The sequence below is a fragment of the Cyanistes caeruleus genome, chromosome 22, assembly GCF_971803275.1.
Source record: "Cyanistes caeruleus chromosome 22, bCyaCae1.hap1.1, whole genome shotgun sequence".
Taxonomy (NCBI): Eukaryota; Metazoa; Chordata; class Aves; order Passeriformes; family Paridae; genus Cyanistes; species Cyanistes caeruleus.
The window spans coordinates 2,981,117-3,002,305 of record NC_141722.1 but is presented as its reverse complement, the minus strand read 5'-3'; the positions used below and the strand labels follow the sequence as shown (position 1 = coordinate 3,002,305).

Below are 21,189 nucleotides of genomic sequence, written 5' to 3'. Positions count from 1 at the left end.
AAAGGCATTTTTACACCATTAGTCTCCAAATTCCAATAACATTTTTCTCCTTCAACACATCCTAATTTGGGTATGGACTATTTTAAGTCAAATTCCCCTCTAGCACTTGGGAATAATTCTGCTATATTGAACCTTTACAAAGTATTTCCTCGCTATTTGCACCTCGGAGATGATCACTATAAGAAACACAAGCTGTGAACAGTTTGGATTTTGACAATGAACAGATCCTGCTCTACTTGTTCTGATAGAAGCTGCCAGTTCCTCCCCCTCCTCCTCTAGCAATGACTTCGATTAAAAAACCCTACCCTTGGCCCTAAATCTGGTGTTAATCACAGCCAGGCGCTGCAATTAGCCAACCCCAAAAGAACTCTTAATTACAAGTGAGCTTTGTGAAAATTCCTCAGCAAATCAGATGCCTGTTTCCAAGAAAAACAGGGCAGGAGCAAGGTAACAAAGGTTATAAACACTGTGCAAAATATACTATTGATTTGAGAGACTACATGAAGACGTAAATTGGGACTCAGGCACGTAGATTAAGATTTTTTTATTTATTTATTGAAGGATTACCCTTTCTTGTGATTAAAATGCTTCTTCTCAAAAAGAAATAGAACTTTAATTATAAAATTTTATAGTGAAACATAAAAGCATGATACTTCTAACAAATTTACATGTTCATGTAACTTTTCTTACATGTCTATTTCCCTTATATTAAGTATTTAATGATCTCAGTCCGTATGCACATACATTTTTGAAGTATTTGGTCATGGTTTGCTTCTTTTATATATATAAATATATATATGCAGAGAATGCTTTTTATTACAAACCAAAGCAAGTTATTTTAGTAAGTAAAGAATGCAGTCATGTTTTTTAACTTAGTGAACCGCCATAAATAAATCTAGAATGATTCTGGCCTACCTTAGATGTCAGATACCAAATACAAGGTCAGTGTCTCCAATAACATTGAGTTTAATGACATGAAGTTTATTTGCATTCAGGTATTGACATTATTTTTCCAGAGTTTTCAATTCAGTTTATAATTAAAGACATTCTCTATACAAACCGTGTATTATTTCATGACATGACAAAATGCATCAAGTATGTACATCATACCTCAGCATCAGTAAGCTGCTCATCCATGTTTTAGGAAATGAAACTTTTTTTATTTAAGCATGAGAAACTCAAAAGAAAAAAAAAAAAAAGAAAAAAAAAAGGAAAAAAAAAAAAGACCAAGAAAATTGGCAAAACAGCAATCAACGTGTTCCTGGGTTGTTTCAACTTCAAATTAAATGCTTACCTGAAATCTTTTAGCTCTTGCTTTGTACTGCTTTCATCTCTTTTGTTTTCTGCTGCCTCTGCATTTGCTGCCTGCTGCAGGCTCCGTGTGATTGGTCCTCCAATCCTCTCTCTAGATTTTACACTGAACCTGTCTGCCTTTTTCTTACTTGCCACAGCAGATTTACTTGGCAAAACTGCTTTATTATTCCTTTGTATTCTGACGTGCAATTTCCGGGACGCTTTGCTGGAGATTCCAGAGGAATTGTTCTTAGAAACCACCTTAGTTTTTTTCCCATCAACATGGGACATTTTAGACACTCTTACAGGACTAGAGTTCCTCAAGGATGAAGATGAATTTGGCTTTTTAGATCGCATGGAAGGTACAAATTTAACGTTTTGTTTGGACTTGAAGGAGGCAGAGGGGAGCTGGAGCTGTGCAGGTCCTGAGGTTCGCGCTCTCGTCTTGCCCAGGTGAGGCTGAGTGCTCTGCATTTTGATTTCTGCATCTGCTGTTCGCCTGCGCTGGTTGCTGCCTTTGTCACTGTTTGCAGGTGAAGAAGCTGCACTTTTTTTGGAAGAATTCTTTTTGGAGGAGGGGGAGATGGGTTTTTTGGGGCAGCTGTACGATGCGTGTTTGTTCAAACTCCCAATGTAAGTGAACTCTCTGTTACAGTAGGGGCAGATGTGAGAGTCCGTCTCAGATGGGTTATTTTTCAATTCTGCCTTCTGCTGGGCAGATTTCTTTTTTTGCAGGATAGCTTTCTGGACAAGCTGGTTTTTCTTTTTCAATGCACTTATTTTTAGTTTATTGGAGGACATTTTGCTAATCTCAACATTGAAATTGAGTCTTTTAGGCTGACCCATTCGTCTGAAGGCATTCTTACCAGGCCCAGCAATAACCACCATGCCATTCTTAGGCTGCACTGTCTGTTTGAGGGGTACTGGGTTTTTTTTAGGTGTGTATCTCTTTTTATCACTAGCAGATGCACAGGCCAGTATGTGTTTGTGTAACTCAGGCATGTTATCAACACTTTTTCCACATTTTGTGCATCGAATGGCAGTAGTAAAAGTCTGTGGGATATTGTGGGTTGTGAAGTTTGTTGCAGTAACTCCAATACCCATAGGATTACGATGGTGATACTGGAACGGAGGTGGTTTAAAGCTTGGGTAGTGTTGATTGAGCCCCATACGAACATCTGGATCTTTAGATTTCACTCCAGAAGCCATTATTTTTATAGTAGTATAAAGCTCTTCAGAAGAATCATTTAGATCTTCGTCTTCCTCCTCTTTTGAAGGTTCCAAAGAATCTTCTGGCAGGCTCTGCATGTGCTCTGTGTTCGCCTTACTGGGGTCAGTGAAATTCTGGGGTCTCAAAGTCCCACTTTCAAACTCATGATGTGTGCACTCTTTGTCTGGATGGAGATCCCGCTGATGCTGTTGCAAATTGCACAAAAAAGCAAATTCTTTTTTACACACTGAACAAACAAAGATATTCCCTACTCCGTGAAGCAGAAAGCGATGTTCGGACAAGTCTCTTTTATCCCTAAAAAGCTGTACACAGAATTCACATTTGAAGGGCCATTCTTCAGCATGAATGGATAAATGCTTCGTTAGGTCTTTAATGGAAAGAAAAGGTGATTCGCAGACATTGCACACAAAGCTCTTGTTGAACGTTTCCTGCACTACTCCTGATTCACTTGAAGTATGAGGATCTTCTCTTGCTTTCTGCTGCTCGCTTTCAGCTTCTTCCTGTTTTATTATTGGGAGAGAACTTTCAAGGTTATCAGCAGAGGAAACAACAGAAGAAACGACAGAAAGAGGAGGTGGAGACGGAGATGATGAGGAAGAAGAGGATGAGAAAGAGGAGGAAGAGGAGGAGGAAGACGAAGAAGACAGTGTAGGGGGGCCAGGTGAAGCAGCAGAAATAAGAGGTTCAACAGAAGGGACAGGGGATGGAGAAGGAGAAACCGTAGGTGAAAGAACTGGCAGCGGGGACTGGGTGGTGGTGTTGGAGAGCGGCGAGGGACAGGAGGAAGTGTTAGTGGCACTGGCAGAGACATCTGGAATTGCCAAGGGCATCGTTGGGAGCAGGGGGGGAGGCGAGGTGGCCACCGTTAAGACGGGCGGGCAGGGTGGCGGGGACGGGGGGTTGGTGGGCGTTAACAATGGAGGCAGCTGGCACACGGCAGGTGCAGCAGACACCTGTGGCACAGGGGAATCGGAGGAGCTGAGGGGCTGAGTGTCAGTGGAAGACGCCGCCGCGAGAGCGGGATCCGCGTCGGGCTCTGCCTGAGGCTCCAGGGCCTTGCTGGGGCTGGCGGCGCTGTCTGTGCCCAGCGCGCTCTCCGGGGCCGCATCCGTCCCGTTGTACTCGTTCAGCAGAACCTTCTGCAACATGCAAGTGGTGGGTTTCTTCTTCTTAACACCACTACACGTTGGCTGTGTGGAATTTTCTTTGTATTCTTTAATTTCAGCATCGCTGCAAGGTTTCTTATGCACGCTTAGATCTAAAACGGATTCCCAGGGAACCTGAGTCTTGCTTTTGACATCAGACCTTTGTTTCATACCACTGGATAAATCCAGTGGCTGCTGGTTGCACACATTGCCAAAAGTCGGAGCTGCTGTCCAGTCTTTTGATATTTTATATTCTTCAAAGCAAAGAGGGCTCAAAGTCTCTTTGTCTTCCCTTCCAGTCAAGCTCCAAGCAGGTGAATTGCTGTGGCTTTCTAACTTTGGCATTTTTGAACTCCGAATATTATCATTCCACACAGTTTTCCCCTCAGCTTTGACAAAGTCTCGAAGCACTGGACTGTGCTGTGGAGAACTGGGAGGAGAGCTGGTCCTTCTTTTAAATCTGCCGGATACTGGAGGCAAAATAGGCGATGCTGTAACAGAAGGTCCTATCTTAGGGATTTCACTTGATGGAGTTATCTTCTTATTGTCCTGTGTCTGAAGAAGCTGCTTTAATTTTGATGACAAATAAACCCCTTTTTCTTTATGAAAAGTTAAGCTTTCTGTTGAAATGCTAAGAGGAAGATTTAAAGAACTAGTAGGAGTTATAGGTTCTGGGTCTATCTCAGTTTTTATTTTTGGTACAAGAGGAGGGCTGGCAGTTCTTCTCTTTTTGGATTCACTGTTCCCACTGCTAGAGGGTTCCTTAGGAGGTTCATTCACATGTGTTTGTGTAACCTTTAAATTTGAGGAAATTTCCACTGTGACCGGACTGATTATACAATTCAATCCATACAAGTCTGCAGAGTTGGATTCCATCTGAATCACGTCACAATTGCTAGTACTGCTGTTGGACTGAATTTTCCCATCAATGTAGTAATTTAAATTCTCAGAGATATTGCTGGATATATCCATAAGATAGACATCATCTCCTTCACCTTCCTCTTCTATTTCTGTGCTTGCTATGTACACACTCTGGACTGCTGGGGCCGGCTCTGTCGGGAGAGGCGGCTCTTCGGTGAAGAACCCTTTTCTTCTGACACCTTTGGGAATAAGATGACGCTCGTGAACCCTACGCTGATGCCTCCGCATGTTGGTGTGAGTACCAAAAACCTTTTTGCAGTATTTGCACGGATGCAGTTCTTTGGGCTCCTTATTTTCCTCAGCAAACGCAGAGTTTGACATTTCCTGGGAAACTTTTTCAGAATCCAAGACAACAGAATCTTGCACAAGACTGGAAACGTTCAGGTCATCTTTAAGACCATCATCCACAACCACTTGGTTATCAGCAACATTATCCAAGTGTTGTGACGACGTCAGTGTCAGGAAGGGTTTCCTTTTCGGCCCGGCCTCGTGGCGTCGCTCGTGCCTCCGCCTGTTGATTTGAGTGCCAAAGGCCTTCCCGCAGTATCGACACTTGAACGCGTGGCTCAGGGTGGATATATGGATGTGCATGTGGCGCTCGAGTCCTTGCTTTGTTGTGAACTTCCTCTCACAATGCTGGCAGGGAAACATGAATGTTTCCTGAACATCACCGTTGGATTCACCCTGTGCTTTTGGAATTTTCACCACGAGTTTTTTCTTTGGAGAGCTTTCTGGAGATTCCTCTGATGTACTCTTCTGTTCTTCTATGAAGTCCAACTTTTCTTCACATATCAAAGGCATTTCAGCATTTTCTTTAGGCATATTGGTATCTTCTATCTCCTCTTCATCTTCCTCTTCTTCATCCTCCTCTTCATCATCATCTAAATCATCTGATGCACAGTTTATTGTTTCTTCTTGTTTGTCTTCAGTTACTGCTTGTGGTTCATTGGTTGGACTGGGGATCATCAGCTTAGGAAGTACATCTTGATTTACCATTTCCTGAATCACAGCTGTTTGTTCCAGAGACAGCACAGCAGAAACAGAAGGCGTTTCATCTTCCTCTTTATGACCTGAAACACAGGAGTGTAAAAAAGAAAAGCATGAGATATTTTTACTCAACACTTCAGGCTATGCTACACCTTTCTTCTCCTTTGTCTTCCAGCACAACATACCCAACATTCCTGACCCAACACAATACCACCACTTCTCATTTATTTTCTCCTGTGGATGGATGTTTTCACCTCTGCGTGCAACTCCTACCTATCTGTTCTCAGGTATATCCATTGCTGAAGAAAATAAGCTTTAAGGTCCCTTCCAACCCAAAATGTTCTGTTATTCTGTGATGATTCTAGAAAAACACCTTTGCTGCCAATCCTCACAATGTTGCCTAAGTGGGTACATTATAGAGCAAGAAATCCTTCTCCATTCCTTAGCTGGGCCATAAGACATCTGAACAGTGGTGCAAGTGTTGTGCAAGCAGAAGGGACAACACAGGGAAGGGACAGAAGAGTTACGGGTCAAAATAATTAATACTGTATTTTTTCCCCCTTGGTACTGACTTTGTTAATTAGCAATAAATAATGACCATGTAACTAGGCTCCAAAGACACTAGAACAAGGACTTTGCTCTGCTATTATCTTCTAAGGAGTTTATGTCTATATTTTGCAGCACATTAGTTTTTCTTGTGGTCAGAGCTGTATGTTTAATGACATGTTTCTAATAGCCAAGTTCCTAACTAGTAAAGCAATTGGGGTAAACAATATAAACATGTTCACTTTGCTACAATAAGATAACCTGCTAATGTACTAAACATGACAAGCATCCTTTGATTCAAAAAGATAAACAGAAGAAAAAAATAAGACACTTAAGAACTCACCCTCCTTAGAATCCCTCATATCTGCAGAAGTAGAATCCAAATCAGTCTTTTTCTGTTTTGTATCTGTTGCCTTCTTTCCCTTGTTTTTACTTTCCTGAGTCTTCTTCTTTCCTGGGGAGAAAAAAGCATTTATTACTCCTGTTCAACAATTTTTATTTGTCATATATGAGTGGATGATTTAAACCTTTTTGGTTTTCTTGTTTGGAGTATAACAAACTCTTGTAGACACCCTGCCTTCCTGAGGAATACAAATGATTGATTAGGGGGACAGAATTCAGGTAAAATACTTCACACTGAAATACTTTCCTCACTTTCAAAGCAAGACCAAACTGCCTGTGCAGGGTTAAGCAGCTCACATCATGCAGCTGCCCAACACCTTAATATGGCAAATAAACTCCTGCATCTCACAGAAGTATATGGAAAATAGAAAGTCTCTTCATACTATTAACCAGTAATGTTAATTGGAAGACCCCACGAAGTAGAAACCCACAGAGGTTTATCCTAGTTGTATAAACATTCTGAATGATGAGTTATGATAAATGTAATGGCATCATGAGAAGATTGAAAGCAGCATGAACCTGACCAACAACATGGCAAAGGCAGTACAACCAAAAGAGATGGAACTGGGTAACAGCAAACGATGATAGCATTTTGTTGGGTCCTGACACAAACACCATGTACAAGTTATCAATTCCTGTTAGCAAAATGAAGCAGCATTAGTTGCAGAGGATGATGAACACAAAATGGCATTATATGCAAAGAGCTGACCAGTACTGTAAGACGTAAACACGCTGAAAACTTCATTTTCCACTGCACTACAAAGCACTACTAATTTTTACCATTAATCTTACAGATGCAGACAGACAGACAACACACAGAAACTATGATAAAGGGTGTGTAATAACAAATGAAAGTTTATGGTTTTCTGATTCACTGAATTACAGACTGTACTCTCCACACAGAATACAGAAAACACCACTGAAACTCCACAGTTCTACACACAACCCTTTGGAAGAACTGTCCAGCAGCAGCAATCCAAATTCCTCCTTTGCCCCCTCTAACACACAAAATGCTGCTTTATAACAAACTGCCCGTTCTCTCTGATCAGAAATGTCCATTGCAGCGCTAAATCCATTTCCTAGTTGAAGCACATTCTTCCACATCACAGCCCTGTCAACAAATTCCTCCTTTTTACCCCTTGAAAATATTTTTCACATCCTGAGCCAAGAAACGAAATGTCTTTTAAAAAGATGCTCCTCTGTTCAAACTGAGACGTTCCAAGCACGCACACCCCCACAAGAGAACAGCTCAGACAGCCTCAGCTTTAAAAGGAAACATTTGTTTTGATTTGAACATTCTATCTAAATAATTATCTGTATTTCCTCTCAAGGAGTTCAGATTTCATAGGCCATCCCCAAATTCCAACATGTTTCAATTTAATGTATACAATAACCCTTTTTATTTAACAGATTCTAATATTATAACCTGACAATAGTCACTCAGACTGAATTTTTGTCACCTTTGGAAAAGACACATGCATCCTTCCCAAAGTGAACTAGCAATTTTCTCTTAATATACTCAATTATTATCATGATGCCCGTGTCTAAGCTGCCATAAAAGACCAACACCAAGATTGTTTGAACAATGCAGCATTCAATTTTGCTTTTATACCAAATATCTGCATCAGAAGATTTAGCACATATTTGAGTGTTCACATAGGCGAAAGGAAGTTTAAGCACATCTTTCCTTACCTGACAGGCTACTGAATGTTCAATGTGAACATTATTTTTTTATTATCAGCACCTCTAATGTTCACAATTACAACCAACACTACCAAGATCTGAATACGAAGGATATCAAAGAAGTTTCCAGAAGTATCTCCTAAGTCACTTGAAATTGCTCTGGAAATGTACAGTAACACAATCCAAGAGTTCCAGTTCTAGGGAAAAGGTGGAAATGTAAGATTTCAACACATTCCTAGGAATCAAACTTGCATCACAATACACATTATGAGCGACATAACAAATCATACCTAATTCCTAGAACCCTAAGAATTCTCAACCTTTTTGCAGACCACTTATCATCTGAGGACCACTATATCAGTATCTTGACCTAAACCCAACAAAATTCTTGATTCATCTCTCTCATCAGGTGAGACTGGAAACAAGAATGAAAAGGATGGTGCAAAGGCCCCTCTAACCTGCCAAACATGGCCCATGCTCAGAGACACTTTCACCCCACATGGATTGCAGCATCCAATGTATTGCAGGTGAAGTCACAGGATAATTCTGCATCTGACTCTACAGCAGCCCTGAATTTCAGCATAACAACAGGTTACTGTCAGAGCCTTCAAAACAAGACCAAATTAATTCTTTTTTTCTATCAATACTGACAATATACTGTGCTCTTTCAAGGGTGAGGTAAAATATAAAAAGGCACCAACACAAATCCCAAGTGCTAAAGCATGTGGATATGTTTCAAAGTGTCATCCAGTTAGAGAATATAAAATTTATAGTACCCCAAATCCAATTATAATCTGAAAAATCACTAAAATAGCAAGATTTTCACACAAAAATCAAGGTGCTTATGTCACATACCTTATGCTACTGATGGAAAGCAGATCATTTGCAAGTTCTCTCGCCAGTCCTAAAAAAGATATGCAACTTGCTCATGATGTAACCTGCTCCATGATACAGCTGGAGATGTTTCAAGTTCTTGGCCTTTAAACACCGGTGCATTTGAAGAGAGGATTCATCCGGCACCTGACTCACCCTTCCTCTGAACAGTGAACAAACCTCTTGTGCACGGACAACATTTCAGATGTGTTAGATCAATTCCTGACACACATCAATGAGAGACACCAAACCTTTGTAGATGATCTCCTTTACCAGCTTTAGTTTGTTCATCTTCTAGGTGGCAGCTTTCTTTGAGAAGGTTCAAAGGATTCACTATACTCAAATATGACAATGACTGGCCCAGATGCACAATTTCATGGTCCTGACCATTCAACAGCACATGTCCAGGAAAAGAATTTAAGAACAGAGTATAGGTGATACTTCACTGATATGCTCTCCCAGCTTTCATGTATCTGGAGTTCAGGAACTTTTGAGGACATTTAACAGCTGTTGATAAACTCTCCCATGAGTTCTCAAATTGCTTTTGAAATCCATATAAACCTGAAAGATTTGCATCATTTTCTACCTGCAGATTTCCAATAAAAACACAACCTACTACTGGATATAAAGGGTATCAATGAGTAGTCCAAGGCCTGTCCCTTAGTTTTCCTATTGTTTCAGAGGTCAGGAATGAAGAGAAGCCTGCAGAAGGGGGGAAATGCCTCTGAACACAGAACCTGGTGGAAGCCTGAGTATAAGTACACACGTGCACTTACCATCAGGTTCCTGAAGGGTCCTACATGGCTGTTACGGCCAGCTGGATCCTCCACTTGGTCTAAACAAGAAAGATACAGGAATGAAACACAGGGAAAGTGAAATGGAAACAATGAGAAAAGAATAAATGAAGGGCAGAACTTAATATATGTGTATGTGCTTTAGAGGAATTGCAAAAGAAAGATGCAAAGGAAAATGAATGAAATAAACAGATGGAAAGTAGGAACTTGTCTGTAGTGATGAAGATCGAAAGAGGAATTCAATTTGCAATTTGTCTTGCAACTTTCAATAGGGTTCCTTTTCCTCTCCTCTCCACTTCTGCTGTAAGATAGCTCAGCCTTGACACCTTTACAATCCCTTCATAACATTCCAACAGGCACAGGAGAACTCATGCTACTGCCAATGTCCAGCTCATCAGTACTCCCACTAATTTTGGAGGAGTTCAACAGAGTAACAGTGCAAGAGAGAAGTAATTTTTATTTGCCCATATTTCATTTTATTGATAAAATCAAGACACCTCTGAAGAACCTACAGTTAGCTGTGCTCAGACTTTCGTTGTTGACCAAACTACTAATGGGACTACTGAACCACTGAGTTTTTTCTGGTGGGATGGAATAAGCACACTCAGAAGCTGGGAGGGAAGATGTTTAACACAGTCTTTCCATAGACTTGCAGCTGAACTCTATAATTAAATATTGCTCAACTGTACAAGATGCCATTGTCTTTAATAACATTCTACAGCAGCACCAAATATGTTCACAGTTAAGATCACAAAGTAAGAAGGACACTCACACCTGAGATCAAAAACTGCTTCAATCTCTTCTAGAAATACAGAATGTGGACATTTGCCTCCCCAAAAATCTTGGGTTAATAAGGGAAAGGAATAATTGGTATGAGATGAAATTACTTTTACTTCTTTGAGATCTGTAGCAAACAACTAACTGCAGTCCAGTAACATACCCAGACCTTCCCCTGTGTGTGCTCTGCTGAAAAACACTACAGAAACCTGCCCAAATCTCAAGTGTCCCAGAAAACAGTGGAGAAGCTCCCTGAGATCCTCTGAAAAGAATTCTTAGGGCACAGACATGGGCAGCACTTGGCAAGGCTGTGGCTGAAGAGGAAAGACACAGCTTCATGTGAATGAGTGTAATAACAAACTCACCAGTTAACCCTTTGGAACTGGTTGAGATTGAAGTCTGCATCAACTCCATGCCATAGCTGCTACTGTTCTATAAAACAACTTCTAATTATTTTCTCCTACTGAAAAAAAAATCTGTACTTTGGCACTAAACAGAACAGAATAAAGATTAAGTGAATATTCAAGCTAAAACATTCTTTTGGAAAATTCAGCAGAAAACAACTGCAGAATCATTTCCATATTCTTTTGATTAATGAATTTTAACATACTGCTTCAACTTGAATTTTAATTTGAGAAACAGCTTGCTGTGCACCAGCATTCATCTGTTTCTGTGTCCAGAATGTTGGTTGATGTCATGTTTTTCAAAATAAATTCCTTAAGCCTTCAGGCATCAGTAAAAATCTGAGTGGTTGTTTGTTCTGCAGACAGGCTAGAACACATGAATGCCTTTTTCACACACTGAATGCAATATCCAAAAGAACAGCATAAATTGCTTCAAAAAATTAAATCCAAGTTGTGTTGGCTGGAAGAGCACGACAAAATGCAGAAACATGTTGCAGTGACTTCTTAGAATCTTGTCCAACTGTGAATGGCACAGCACATGGGTGTTAAAGACCCTACATATTTAATAAGTTGAACTGATTAATTAGTAAGGTAACTAGACACCAAAAAATGCTGTTTAATTCAAAATGTTCATTATTAAGATGTGAATACTAAGGCTATTCTTTCAATATCCAATTTCAATTCCTCTGTTTGCATTTAAGTGACTGTGCTTTGCTTTTTGTTTGTGTTTGGGTTTTGGTTTTTTTTTTTTAGTTTTTTTCATTATTCACAAAATCATTATTCTCTACCAGCACCTGCTTACACAGCAAAGTCAAATCAAGCACCACCTGGCTAAATAAAGGGCAACATAGCTGTGTGTTAAGGGCTGCTCTGAGCCACTGAGACAGCCAAGATCTCCTAAGGTTTAGGGAAGTTGGTAAGCACAATATGCCCAATATATATATTATATATATATATGTAAAATGAATGTATATGAGGTTTATTCACATAATCAGGGGGATTGCAGAAATTTGCCAAAAACATGACCTCAAACCCACAAAGTCATGCACATATTTTATTCCAATACCTAAGCCAAGAGCCACATTTCAGAGGAGACAGCACAGGGTCGCTGCTGCCCGTCCAGCACTGCAGCCTTACAGCTCCAGCACCTGGCTCAGTGTCTCACCCACAGCATCTACCAGATCATAGACTGTGCTAATTAAATATTTTTTAAATTGCTGTCCAAAGTTTTAAGTGATCTAGGATAGCTGAGGTTCAAAATGTCACACTGCAAATTACTGGAGAAAAAGGAAGCAAGAGTAAAAATAGTAAAAAAACTAATATTAGGCTAAGAATAAAAAAGATTGCAACCTTGAAAGAAAAAGCCTCAACAATTCTGCCTTATTTAAACAAACATTGCTTAAATGTTGTAACATCGACTTCCAATATTTCTTCCACAATATTACTGTTAATACAACAATATATCAAAGTTCCTTTTGAGTACTTGCATTGAAGTACTGCTTTGAAAGGATTCCAGCAAGCTTAGCTGAGGAACTCCAAGTACCTCTGAACAGACACACTCATTACCTGGGGAGAGAATGGCTTTGGAACCCTAAAGCTCCCAACTTCAAATGAAACAACACATGAAACTTCTGCCTACAAGAGCTCTAGAGAAAACCACCTTTTTACTGGCAACAAAACAGGCTACAAAACCCAAACACAGGCTTCCTGAGAGCCCACAGCTCAAAAATTCCAATGCTGCCACAAAACACCTTTGGTGATAATTTTTTTTCCCCTACAAGCCAGGAAAAGCTTTTAATTTTTATTTCTTTGTCAGTGTAAGACAGATATGCTGTACTAGGAGCATTTCCCACTTTGGTTACTGATCATCCCAAGCAGTGGTGGGCACATACACATGAAAACTTCTATTTTCAGTACTGTATCTTTCTAAAACTGAAAAATTTAAATGCAAAGTCAGCATATTTTTAATCATATTCCAGCAAGTCTAAGGGTAAAATTCAAGCCACATATCAATTTTGGAAACAAACACCTCATTAAAAGGGATGTCTATTAAATGTGAATGGTTCCACACACAGTATCGTTAAGTGGCCTAGTTCAACAATGCTGTCAGGTAGGTATGAAAACCTGCAGAAAAAGGCAAAATGTAAATGCTTTTATTACCCTGTTTTCTTCAATCTGTCATCAATTAAGTATTTGGTGGAGTGTACATCTTGCAACAACTAGTTTGTGTAGGCATTACTTCAGGTATTGTTAAGCAAATGAAACACTAAAACTGACATGAGCTGTACAAAAACACTTGCAACAGAATTTTAACCTCCAGCTCCTGAGAACAACATGAATATTTCAGAGCTGCAGAAGATCATGGTTCTGTACTGTCAATCTGCCCAGACCTACTGTATCAAATAATATGAAAGCTGGAGAGGCAGAATATGTACAGTTCTATAGTACAGAAAAAATGGAAAAGTCTTGTGAATTATCTACAGGTTATGGGCAAATGCAGTGAGCAAAGGTTTCTCTGTAATTTTTTCCAGCAGAACTTGCATCTCCTCTTCCATAAAAAGACACTTTCAAGCTTACCCAGTAGGAGCAGGAGAAAGAGGAAGCCAAACTTCACAGCAATTCTATTAATACCAAACTGCCTGTTGTATAAGCCTATTGCTACCCATTAACCATCACTTTGCTCACAAAGAGTACATTTTAATCACTGCATTTTTCATCCACAATATAAAAGGGGCAATGAAGTCTCACCTTGGGAAGGTGTTTCAGGACAGCTGAAGACAGAGGTACACACACCAAACTGTGCATGAAACTATTTGTACCGAGCACTAAACAGACCCTTTGCAGGAAAGAAACAGAGCCATGCACTGACAGACTGTTAACGTGACATTTGCATAACAGATGAACTTGTTGCCATGGAAAGCGTAAAAAAATTCTGAGCTGGGCTATTTAAAACACCAATTTCTGCAAATGTTTGGCAAAGTCTCCACTTTAATGATAGCACTGAAGATCATGTTACTGTGTCTCACCACAAACTCCTGGAATTATGGTAGTCAGTATAAGAAATGTGAGGATGGCACCACTGGTGTGCCTTGCCAAGAAAAAGCAATGACCCAACAGTTTGCAAAAAGCAGGAGTGAATATACAGCCATTATATGGAGTTTGTGAGACTAGAAAATTTGACACGATAAATTTCAAATAAACAGATTTTTAAAAACTGGTGAAAAATTCTGAGTGGGATGCCTGTGTTAAATGTGTGGCATTACAGCAATCCCTACAAGCTGAACCATGAGCTATCAGGCTTCTTCCTACAAGTTACATTTTGTTAATTAAGTTATGTACCAAAACTCTGTACCAGACAAGAGACAAAACCAGTTTATATCACCTGTCACAGTATGCCATCCACCCTTGCAGCATCTCATTCCAATCCCCAACACGTTCTGACTAACCTGAGTGCATATCCCAGGAAGTCTTAAGTTTATAGACTACAAGACTTACTTATAATGACTTAAGTAGTACAGAATGTCACCCAACAATTACATGGCATGGCAAACAAGGGTTTAATTCCATGCAATTTTAACCCACACAAGAGCTGTGATGGAACAATTAAGTATAAATAATTATATGTAGAGTTTTTATCCAAGCAAGATTTGAAAATGTTATTTCTGCCCTTACGCCAGTATTTCTAAAACAGTAGAAAAGGGACACAAATATGTGACAAAACTTTCTCTAAACTTTCCCAATCACTCCAGCTCCTGGTGTGTTTGTGCCTCCCACCCTCCCTAATCACTTTTCAGTGATCACACAATTCAGTATAAATTCCTAGCAAGTTGCTCCACGGCTGCCACAGCTCCCACAGCCAGCCCAGGACAGAAAACATGATGAACATTCTCCTCTCTACTTCTATTCCATGAGCTTTTGTTTTGCTAAGTATTAAGACAAAAGCAACAGCAAGAGAAATGTCAGCTGGCACACACACTTTCCAGAAATAACTGTTCTCTATATTTAGCCAGTTTATATAAAATTCAGTTAAAAATAGAGCACCCAAATTGTGTATTTAACACAGAAAATGTCTAAATTTAAATCTCTGCTTTAACCAATCAGAGCTTTTATTTAAGCCCAGAAAATGTTGCTTCTAGTCACTAGAGCTTCCTCCAAAGTGTTTGTGAAATGAAGTTACTCTCAGATAATTAGAAATACCTCCTATTTTGACAGCAGCATTTACAAGGTAATGCAAATGAAAGCCCTCACACAACTACTTGTACCAGCAAGTTTAAAATGCTCACTACTAAATCAGTCTGCCTTTATCTGTAATAAATAACTCAAATACTTGTTATGGCTCTATTTGGATCACTGAACATATTTGAGAGGATTACATCAAAAATATCTGGGGTTTTAGCTAAGTTATCTTCAAAAGTAACTACTTAGGCCTTTACCTGCCATTTTATTCTGCTGTTTGACAAACCAGGTATGTTCCAAACCAACAGCAGTCACACAAATAATTGACTTTTTTTTAAAAAAAATAGAAAAAAAGGACTATTGAGTCCACTGCACACTCAAAAGCCCTTTTTACACAGCTGATCAAGGTGGTGTCTGCCTTTCCAGAGCAATTTTGCCTCTCTACACCAGACATGAAAAGCTGTCACTGCATGGAAAACCAAACCTGAGCCACTGATCCAAACGTTTGCCCAGACAGGGGCGATGGCTTTGCCTGGAGAACACAGCTGTACAAAGGCTACAATTCCCAGGAAACAGGGCTGCCTTTGTGTCCAACAGGAGCCCTGGGATTACTGTAACAGGAGTCCCCACCACTGAGGAAACAAGAGCAAAGTCTCTCACAGATGCAGGATCTGGACAGAGCTACCACCATGCTCAAGCTGCCACGGATAAAATTAAACTCCTCAGAATTGCACAAGGTCAACATTTTCATTTACAGTCACTCAAATTTGTACTGTTATTCATTTTATTCAAATTTATCATGTCATTTATGTTCACCACATCTTCAACATGTCACTTCTCAGAAATTTTTCTCCAATAAGTATTCCCAGTAAAATCACCCCTTTGTGTTTTACAATGCATTTCACCAGCTCTTTGACATCCATTTCCAAATTTCTTTCCTTTAATCTTACTGTATTTCTTCAGTACAACCAACTACCTACTGGTAAGTATGCAGTGTTTTTCCATCAGTCCCCATTAAAAATATTACGGCATCTTCTCTACTGGATCTCCAACCCAACAAAGAACATTAATTGTTAATAACCAGCTCCTGTCAAAACATATTTGCAGCATGAAAACTCTGCTTCTCTGTATTTGTTAAATTTGCAAAGACTCATCTCCTACCAGCTTCAAAGTGACAAATCCAAGGTCATACTGCACAATACCACAGCAGCTCGTTTACAGAAGTAGATAAAGGAGGATAAATATTACCATGTAAACTCATCATTTTAATGTACAATACAGTCACTAAATAATTTTTATCTGCTGGGAAATTGTGGAAGATCTGGTTCACTTCCTTGGTGAAACAAAGTGCTTCATTCATTTCAGCCACAGCCACTGATACTTTCTTAGAGAAACGCTTGTCAGCCTTCTCTGATAACATGAGATACACTGAATTATATTTCCAAAGGAACTGTAATCCTCCAGTTGCCCAATCAGTCCATTTCTCAAAAGGACTGTGCTGCAGGACAACGACAACAGTTGGTGCTCATGTTTAACAAGACCGACAACAGAAGTTCTAAATTTATAATATGCCCCAAACCAGACAAGAGCAAATTGCTGTGTGCTTCATTTGTGACACCAAGAAAGGTCAAAGGCTCATGAAGCCATTAAAGGGAACAGCAGCTTCTTCCATTTTTCAAACAGTGAAAACAAATCTCAGAGCACAAATGTACTTGTCTTCTGCTCACTTAACTGCTGCAGGCAAGATGGAAGTGTAATTTGATCTAAATGGGTTAAAACTAGAAGGCTTTTTGTACACACCTGTTTATAGCAGAAAACACCAACTAAAACAGACTATAGAAATAAAATGTCATTGTAACATAATTTGGACAATTTAATTTGCAGGTAAGGAATCAGAAAATAAAACCAGCTCTGGTATCTGAGTGGGGAGAGTGGAGGGTGACATTGAACAGTTCAGGATTTGGGAGCTATGAGCTGAGTTTCAGCACAAAGTCCATTTTGCTTTTGCAATCCCTGACAAGGCTCTGTAAGATCAGAAACACTGGACTCGCTGCTCTTTACCTGCAACTTGGAACACTTGGCAGGAAAGTCCACTTTTCCCTCAGCTCACTTCCACTTGGTAAGACCAACACTTGGGATAAGCCCAAGACAACTCCAGGACTTGGCTGAGGATCCAGCAATGGCAAAGGTGGGTGTTTGAACGTTCTGATCCCAATCCCCAGCTGGACAGGTCAGTTATCACTGCACTGAGCTGCTTCACACCACAGCTCACTATCTCCACTCTCTGCAGTTTCACTGGCAGCAACACACAGAAGTTTGCATTGGACTCAGCCCTGAATAATGGTGATGCCTGAGAAAATTTTCCCAAATTTCTATGAATCGAGTCACTTTTACAAACACCAGGCCCTTCCCATTCAACAGTCAAATTGTTTCCGATGGACTGCCAAACAAAACGAGATCTGTATCTGAGGAGACTCGAGTGATGCATCTGGCTCTCAACAAGAGTTAGAATAATGTATAGCTGACTACTCATTTCCATGGCATTTTGCAGCAATAATAATCAAGATGATGGATTTTTAGCTATTATAATACTCTCACTAGAATAACTTTATGTCAATCAGCACATTAATAACAGTGCCTCTCTGAAGTTCTGCAGCATTAATCACAGTCAATCAAAAGCTCTCACAGAACTCTGATAACAAAGTCTAACAACAGAATTAACTCTTAACAGCTGGTAAGCTCTTAAGTGCTCAGAAAGCTTCAACCTAAATAACTCTCAGGCATTGGTGATCCAAATAAACATTGTGACTTTCCAAGGGAAAAGTGTATAAAAAGGTAAGTAAATACTTCTAGAAAATGGTCAGATATTGCCTAATTTCTTAGCTACAAATGCTGAAATACCACTGAGTTTTGTTTCAATAACTGATAATAAACCTGAACACAACGTCAGTCTGCTGTAACATTTCCTTGAGGAGCTCAACACAGCAAGTGTAGGCCGGTGAGAATTCTTCAGAACAAAGTCATTCCTGTCAATCTGTGTGAGGCTCTTAGAAGGAATGACAAAATAAATTGGAAGCTTTGACAGATTGAAAAAAATAAATACACCCTAGTCTTACAAATAGTTTTCATTTCTGTTCATTTAAAAAAATATACAAACCAGTTAAGAAATAAAATATAAAACTGTGTTATTTTGCAGATTTGTAATGCAGTGATGCGAGAATCTTCACGGAGTTGACAAACACAAGTTACCTTCAGCAGGAAATCTCAATTACAGAACTCCCAGCCACACACTCAAATGGAGTCTACATGTTTTCCATGAATAAAGCAGCTACCAGAACTTTGTATGCACACTCATGAAGTTAAATGTGCTTGTTCACCAGTGCATAATAAATTACACGGGGCATCTGCAGATAAACCCTCTGTTTAAGACATTCCCTGTAAATAATGCAAGTAAAATAAATGGTCAATGCAAAATTATGATAAATTGCAATAAAAAAGTTTAGTACAGTTAATGAAACAACATTATTCATAATAATTCTGATTGTATGGTTTCGAAAAGATGAGGCACAAAAAATCCCCAAACATTTAGAGAAAGGCAGCAGAAATGATTAAGAGGTACAGAAAACTCTCATTACAAGAACTTAGAGCCTTTTCTAAACAAGAAGTTGGTTCAAGCAGGAGTCAAATAAAAATAAGAATACACTGGAAGTCAATAACTGACTTTATCTTTCATCTACCATAAACCCCAGAGTCTCCACTGGGAAGCAAACACTGAAGTGGGAGATTGCACAGGAGGGTCAGGAAACCATAGAAAGAGCAACAGTGGCTGGTAAAGCCTTGACTTAATGTGAGGGAACACAAATCAATTCAAGAAAGGATTATTCATGTGGGCAAAAGTCACCCAGATTTAATGAGATGTAAATCATTGAGTTTGTTCTCTTATAGTCTATAAGCAACAGGACAACTCTAAATGACAAAATACTTGAAGGAATAAAAACCAAAAGTACTTGTTTCTCTCTGGAAAACTGTGTCTATTCTACTCTGCAAGAATTCATCCCCCTCCTATTTTGGAACAAATCCTCCAAATCTACCTCAAAGCTCTTCCCTGAAACAGGAATCACCAAATTTTCTCCACATCTTCTCCACAGAAGCGTTTAAACAGTTCTGTGAGTCAGAAGAAAATGGTCAAGAAAGTCTTGGAAAATCCCCAAATAATAAAATATTTCTACAAGGAAATCAGTATTTCAACAGCATCTTAGTAACTTTTAACTTATTTTCAGGAAAATTAAAAAAGTATTTACTAAGAAAGGAAGAGAATAATTTCCAAATGTAGTGGATTATTTTTTTAAGAAAAGTAGCAGTGAAATATCAAGCTGCATTTCTTCCAGGCCACTCCTTGCTTCAAAGCCAATCCTGATCAATTGAAAACAAAATTGATTAATAATAGAAAGCTGCCTGGTGCCTTATTTCACTTCCCACTGTGGATTATATAACTGAAGACAGTGTTAGCAAATTTACTGGGAAATGCCACAACTGTGGTCTAGATATATTTTACTTTTTTAACTTGAGAAAAACTGTCTAAGGAAGTGCGACTAAAAATGCAAAAGTATGAAAAAAAAATACAGAACACTTTCGAATCTGAGTTACCAAAAAATGTAAGAATTTTTATTCTGTTAGGTAACTATATACATCTGCTATAAGCAGAACTAAGTTAGTAGCTAGAAATACAACTTTTAACAACCATGAAGGCCAGATTGTTATTTTAAGTCAAACACAAAAACCCCACAGAGATAAAGTAACAGTGTGTGCAAGGTGCTTGTAGTACTTCCAAAAGTTTATACTTAGAAACACAAACTTTAAGGGCCCAACACAGGCAATTCAGTGCTCAATTTTTCAATTTTCTTAGATACAGGTAATTTATTTTTTTATTCCTGAAATGAAGGCTTATTTTCTCCCATTCTTAAATCCATAAGCAGGAGCAAGGCTGGAATGAGTGATACCAGTCTAACTTGGCTGTTCTGAAAGCACAGAGCAGCTGTTCTAGGAATGGGGGCACTGCTGGAGAGGTGAAGATGGGAATTTAAAGTAATACAAATCTCCCTTTCAAAGGCCCCCATACTTGGGGGTTAAAAGAAAACTTGCACTGCTTAGAAGACCTCAAATGTATGAATTACTCTCCAGACAGATGCTTCCATGACAGATATGGCCCTTTGACATCCCAAATGCTGCTTCTGGAGTTGTATAAATCTTCTTGCAAATCAGTGTGATTTAGGGCAATCAAAGTAAATTCCATTTTAAGCCTTTATTCCAGATGATCTAGATGACTTCTTCCTTCCTCCCTAGTCTTTTCCCAGTCATTGGTTAGGAAATTTTGAAGCCTTGAGTTTCTGAGTTTTAGATAACAATATAATTTCATTATATCCTTGCTACAAATGTACAATTTACATATCCCTCTATAAGATACATTCCAACCCATACACAATCATTTTTCTTGCAAGCTCTTTACTGTTTAGAAACAAACTTTTACACTTAGTCCAAGTACAAACCTAATAAATTTGCATAAGTTAAAAAATCAGACAATCAGGGCATCATTTGACCATGATTTCCATTTGGGATGACATCCAGATGGCAATCCAAGGCCTACCTTTTATAAACAGAATGCATATTTATGGCCCTCTCAAGTACAGCTAATTATTTGGAACTACATGAGAATGCCTGAGAAATGATTAACAAAAAAAAGAAAAACTGCAAAGATTTCTACTATCACAGAATTTAACCTGCTTACTTCATCCCCTACGTTTTCCTGTTCCCCAGCAGCAATTTGACACTGTTTCAGCAACAGCCACACTTTCAGACAAGAGAAAAAGCAGTGTAACTTTCAGGATGACAGAGTTTAGATGCGGGAAGCAGAAGCCTGAAGTTGCACTTTGCATTCAGCCTGATATAAACCAAGGCAC

General features: G+C 39.2%; 1 protein-coding gene across 3 annotated transcripts in view; it reads right to left on the bottom strand.

Annotated features, from left to right (window-relative positions):
• The window catches only part of PRDM2 (PR/SET domain 2), a 63,982-nt gene that overhangs the window by 12,991 nt on the left and 29,802 nt on the right, over positions 1-21,189 (bottom strand). For 2 of the 3 annotated variants that reach the window (XM_086860914.1, XM_086860915.1), the window contains exons 7-8: positions 6,467-6,577; positions 1,295-5,660 (exon numbers count right to left, since the gene is read on the bottom strand). In XM_086860914.1, coding sequence (XP_086717040.1) covers positions 1,295-5,660; positions 6,467-6,577 — 4,477 coding nt within the window. Of the gene's footprint in view, positions 1-1,294; positions 5,661-6,466; positions 6,578-9,857; positions 9,917-21,189 lie in introns of all 3 variants that reach the window. The other variant, XM_086860916.1, reaches the window with a different exon arrangement.